This window comes from Mustela lutreola, chromosome 8, assembly GCF_030435805.1.
Source record: "Mustela lutreola isolate mMusLut2 chromosome 8, mMusLut2.pri, whole genome shotgun sequence".
In the NCBI taxonomy this organism is placed as follows: domain Eukaryota; kingdom Metazoa; phylum Chordata; class Mammalia; order Carnivora; family Mustelidae; genus Mustela; species Mustela lutreola.
In genome coordinates, this window is record NC_081297.1 from 129,195,871 (window position 1) to 129,201,870 (window position 6,000).

At 32.4% G+C, this 6,000-nt stretch overlaps 1 protein-coding gene across 4 annotated transcripts in view; it reads left to right on the forward strand.

Annotated features, from left to right (window-relative positions):
* Window positions 1-5,191, forward strand: part of TMPO (thymopoietin) — a 28,828-nt gene extending 23,637 nt beyond the window's left edge. The window contains exons 5-9 of one of the 4 annotated variants that reach the window (XM_059186596.1): window positions 119-238; window positions 338-433; window positions 1,067-1,177; window positions 2,166-2,254; window positions 2,947-5,191. In XM_059186596.1, the coding sequence (XP_059042579.1) occupies window positions 119-238; window positions 338-433; window positions 1,067-1,177; window positions 2,166-2,254; window positions 2,947-3,232 (702 nt within the window). In that variant the 3' untranslated portion in view covers window positions 3,233-5,191. The remainder of the gene's footprint in view (window positions 1-118; window positions 239-337; window positions 434-1,066; window positions 1,178-2,165; window positions 2,255-2,946) is intronic. The other 3 variants (XM_059186597.1, XM_059186598.1, XM_059186599.1) reach the window with 3 other exon arrangements.
* The last annotated feature ends 809 nt before the right edge of the window (window positions 5,192-6,000 follow it).

Here is a 6,000-nt window from a genome sequence, read left to right on the forward strand (position 1 = left end):
GTTTGCAAAAGATGGCATTTAGAGAGTTTTTATGACTTCTCAGTGCACTAGCTAATGGCCATTATTAAGGTGTTTGATGTTAGAATCTGACTTTTTTAATGTGTCGATGCTTGAATAGAGCTATTCTCAAGCTGGAATAACTGAGACTGAATGGACAAGTGGATCTTCAAAAGGCGGACCTCTGCAGGCATTAACTAGGGAATCCACAAGAGGGTCGAGAAGAACTCCAAGAAAAAGGGTGATGCAAGGCTTATTGCTTAGAATTGGGTTTTCAGATCGGTAGGGTTTTAGTGATTATTTTATATTTATTGTTTTTGTTTTGTTTTCAAACTAACAGGTGGAAACTTCAGAACATTTTCGTATAGATGGTGCAATAATTTCAGAGAGTACTCCCATAGCTGAAACTATAATGGCTTCAAGCAACGAAACCTTAGTAAATATGTTTCATAAACTATACAAGTGGTATTCTTTGTAAATTACCCTTTAATTAGAATTGGGGAGGTGGTAAATTTCAGCAAATCTCAAACTTGTGTTTTAAACAATTATATTTTTTTTTTAATTTTTTATTTTTTATAAACATATATTTTTTATAAACATATATTTTTATCCCCAGGTCTGTGAATCACCAGGTTTACACACTTCACAGCACTCACCAAATCACATACCCTCCCCAATGTCCATAATCCCACCCCCTTCTCCCCAACCCCCTCCCCCCGGCAACCCTCAGTTTGTTTTGTGAGATTAAGAGTCACTTATGGTTTTTAAACTCATTTTCCCATATAATTCTGATTTTTAGAATTTTTTAGTATAGCCACGATATATACATATATAAATTTGTACAAGAATCTTATCTCTAAGTATTATAAGGAAACTTTTTTGCTAAAATATCTAGAGTGCTAAGGCTTCATATGAGAAGCACTGAATATGTTCATTTCTAGGTTCTTTTGCCTAAATTTTTATTAAGGGAAAGTTCTCGAATGTTCAGAAATAGAGTATCTTTTTTTCTTTTTACATGTCTTTGTTATGTTTGGATAATTCTGAGTCTGAATAATTTGAATCTTGGCAGGTTGTCAATAGGGTGACTGGAAATTTCAAGCATGCAGCTCCTATTCTGCCAATCACTGAATTCTCAGACATACCCAGAAGAACACCAAAGAAACCATTGACAAGAGCTGAAGTAAATGCTTAAAATTTAGATTGATGCTATCATTGATCTTTTAAAGAGAAGATTTTTTTATATTTGTTTTTTTGCAGTGGGAGGGAGCAGAGCTTTCTTAACTGGGTGGGGTGTGTTTGTGTGTGTGTGTGTGTGTGTGTGTGTGTGTGTGTGTTTAAAGACACTTTTATTAGTGACAATCAAAAGTAATATAGTATAATAAGCTAATACTATCTGCTTGCTACTGTGTGCCTCTTAAGTTCTACTTTTCAAGGGAATATTCATTTATGTGCTGCTTCTAATATGTTCTCTTTGTTATTGATGTGGGTTGAAAGTGTTACTGGGCTGTTGGGAAGGCTATACTATCTTTCACTGAAAGGTCAAATAATGGGACTTTAAAGTGACTTTGTATGATGCTTGAATTGATTAACTCCTTATAATTAAGCTTTAAAGTACTAACTGCATGATGCATTATAATTTTAATGAATTTTTACCAAAGGTTGTTTTGATCCAGGCTAATGGTAAACAGCAAAACAATCAGGTTGTTTAAAAAATCATTTTATGGCTTTTTAAGTTAGGAAGATTGAATTGACTATGTTAATTTGATATCCTCCATATTTGATCATTTATTTTATTAAAAACTCTTAACAGAAGAAACAGTGTACTCTTAATATTAATGAGAAGCATGGGAAAATCCAGTGGGGGAACTTAATGCTGCCATATTAGCTATACTGAATTTTAGTTTTGTGGGGTTTGTTTTGGTTTTGGTTTTGGTTTTTCTTAAACTTGGTTGAATGTGTTGTAATCCCCCATTACCACGTTAACATATCTCCACATTGAAGAAATTTGAAGAGAGCTTTGGAAGTTTATTGATACTTAGGTAATGATGAATTTAGAAAGGGCAGCTGGGGCAGACTTGAATGCAATCTGTTCTCTGAAACTTTTTAAATTATGTTTTAATTGCACACTTACACTAAATGTTAACTTGTGGTTGTTTGTTTCTTATTAGGTGGGAGAAAAAACAGAGGAAAGAAGAATAGAAAGGGATATTCTTAAGGAAATGTTTCCCTTTGAAGCATCTACACCAACAGGAATTAGGTATTCAGATACATTAAAACAAGAATTAGTGTATTCTGCTAGGGCGTTTTTATTTATTTACTTTTAATTGAAGTGTGGTTAGCATATAATGGGCATTTTAATTTTTAATTCTTCACACAGTTATTTATTGTACCTATGTCCTCAAAATTAAACTGTTCTTTTGAGAGCAGTTTAATTCTTAAGTCACTAGTTCATATTCTTGAAAGTTGAGTCAGATTCAAAGTTAACGTGGATAAGCTGAAATATTACAAATTATTTGCCTACTATCTAATTCTGATTTTTCATAGTAAGGAAGAAATACTTGTTTTCCTTAAAGGTTTCCCTTTTCTAATTGAAAAGACTTTAGGTAAGAGCTAAATTGTTTCCTGACTAAAAGAATCACCACCAAACTACCTTATTTTTCTTCTATCTCCTAAATATATTGGCCCTGAAAAGAAGTCAAGTTTAGTGAATATTTACCAATGTTCTGAAAGTTATTTTTTAATAGAGTGAGCATCCAGCATTTTAAATGAAAAATGTTTAGAGATTTTAAATAGGCTGACCTCATTATTTACATGTGACAGTTTTCTACTATTGTCTCAAGAATGTGTTTGAAATTAGGAGTGGTAATGACATTTTATATTTTATATTATACATCTAAATCATGACTTTTATCTAAATTTTTTTTTTCTTCCTGTTTTCACTCCCAACAGTGCTAGTTGCCGCAGACCAATCAAAGGGGCTGCAGGCCGGCCATTAGAACTCAGTGATTTCAGGATGGAGGAATCTTTTTCATCTAAATATATTCCTAAGTATGTTCCCTTGGCAGATGTCAAGTCAGAAAAGACAAAAAAGGGACGCTCTATTCCCATGTGGATAAAAATTTTGCTGTTTGTTGTTGTGGCCATTTTTTTGTTTTTGGTGTATCAAGCTATGGAAACCAACCAAGGAAATCCCTTCACTAATTTTCTTCGTAATGACTCTGGAAAATCCATCTGAATGAAATCTCTTTGGCACACTCAATTTGGTCTCCTATTTTTACTAATAACTATATAAAAAAAAATTTGTGTACACCTGTTGACTTGAGAACTAAAAATAATGTGATTTCACCTCAATTAAAGTAGTATTCCATTGAAAAGCAAACAGGATATATATAAATGGACTTCATTTAAATGTTTTGGACTTTGGATTAGTAGGAGATCACTTCGTGCCATATGAATAATCTTTTTTAGCTCTGGAACTTTTTTGTAGGCTTTATTTTTTTAATGTGGACATCTTATTTCACTTTTGAGAAAAATGTATATTGTTTTTGTGTATTTGAGAAACAAGAAGGGCAAAACATGGTAGTATAATGTGAAGCTACACATTTAAATACTTCAAATTCTTACAGAAAAGATTTTAAGAATTATTCTCTGCTGTATAAAAACTTTAGAGATATGTGAAACATGAAATTTGGTAAGAAAAAGAGTAACTTGGGTTGTACTTTTTGTAACTGCCACAGGTTTGATGTGTTTATGGGGGAACATACAGCAATAATCTCTTCTGTAACTTTTATTAATAGTAATATTATTGTAGTCCTATTGTACTCACTTTTTAAAAGATTTCTAGTATCATGAATGTCCTACTTCAGTAAGACCCATTTAAATGCTGTTGATATTTTAGCAGGGATCTTTAGTGCAACATACACATGTTTTAGAGAATTGTTAGCTGGCTGTACATGTTTTTAGAAACTGTTTAGCTAGCTATAAGGCTGTAATTGGAAACTTGTACTTTTTATTTACAGCAAAACATTTGTTCTCTCAATCCAATTTGCTACCAAAATATTTTTTAGATAAATAAGTGTGTGTCTGTTTAGAAGTTAGAAACTTTAAAACAGTGGTCTGAAGTTCTATTTTGATTCATTTTTGCATTGCCTTCTGTTACCAAAAAAAAATTTGTCAGGTTTTTTTCTTTGCCCTACATTTTCCAACAGAGTTTGATTTAAAAGTACAAAAAGGGTTTCCTTTAAAATTACACAGTAAACTTTTCTTAGATACAAAGTAGTTAATACATAAATTTATAAACTCAATATGAAGTGGGCATTATGATTTTTGTGTACTCTTGAAATGGTTAACTTATCTTTGTGGTTGATTTATTTTTTAGCTAAAGCTTACCTCATGTATAACTTGGTTAAGTAAAGGTGTAGGTAATTGAAATTTTAGTAGAATCAAGTAAAACAGAAATTTGAACTTACTCATTTGAATTTCAACTTTACAGTCATTGACCATAAAGCACACTAAAAATATAAGTTATTTTAAATATCATCTGAAATAAAAAAAATACTTTTTAAAAAGAAAAAAGCTTAATATGTATATTTAGGCCAGCACACAATTTTGATTTCATTAGCTGTATTCTGATGTTTAACTTTGAAATGTTTTGTAGACATTTTTTACTTACTTTGCAATTGATCAGAAATTTTTGTAGTTCTGGTCCCATGAGAGAGTGGGAAACTTACTCCTAGATCAGAAATGCTTGCCTCTCTGAGTAAAAGTGTTTCTTTGAGATGAGCCACAGAGGGGGCACATTTTACTCTTTTTTCTGCAGTACAGTAATAGCAATACGCTTTTTCCTTGTTTCTAAATTTTACTTCCCGTAGTTTTCTATCTTTTCTTTTTGATTAAAAATTCTGAGAAGCTTCGTTTATTGTTTAAAAATATGGGAAAATAAATTGAACTTGTATGTATGTAAGATCAGTTTTCTAATAGAAAGGTATGGTCCAAAATAGTAAAAGAAGGACCACGTAAAACATGTGGTCTTTTTTTTTTCCCTTTTAATGTGTATGTGGTCTTTTGTCTGTGTCTGTTTTATTCCACTAGAATAAATGTGTCCTTGATGTAAATGCAAAGCATTTCTTCCTGATTAAATTGTAGATGTAGACTTTACAATATAATTCAATAATAAAAATGTAATTAATCTCTAGTTTTGTCATTGTAATAAATGCTTTTCAGACAACACAAACAGTAAGATACCTGATAACACTTCTTAGGTGATTTTTATGGATTTTTGGGTTTTAGTTCTCATTTTAGTTTTCTCCTTTATGTTTTGCTTCTAATCATTTCATAATCAACTCCTCATTTGTTCATGGATAAGCAGTGTATAGCCATTATACTCACCATCTTAGGGAAGCTTTCAAAGGCACCTTTCCCACTCTACAATACAGTAATTTAGTAAATATACTTTTTTCAGTCTCCCTTTCCTTTTTTTCCCCTGGTTGTACTGTCTTTAGTACTTATATCTGACACTCATTGTTAGTCTTGCTTTGAGATTAAGCAAAGATGTTGTCAAGGTATATTATGGAGCTGTGTTCATAACATGAAAGTGCTTTTCTCTTTCCATCATTCATGTTCCCCAAAGAAGTTGTGTGAGTTTATATAAATTAGTGACTCTTAAAGCAATATAGATCCTATAATTAATTAGAAAGCACATAGCATCAAAGACCTACTGTGTTTTTTTTTTTTAAGATTTTATTTATCCATTTGTCAGAGATCACAAGTGGGCAGAGAGGCAGGCAGAGAGAAGAGGGGAAGCAGGGTTCCCGCTGAGCAGAAAGCCGGATTCGGGGCTCTATCCCAGGACCCCTGGGATCATGACCCAAACCCAAGGCAGAGGCCTTAACCCACCGAGCCGCCCAGGCATCCCAAGACTTAACCATGCTTTTTGTATGCTTACCATGTGCTAGATACTGCTTTATGCCCTTGACATGTATTCACTTACTTAATCCTTGTGAT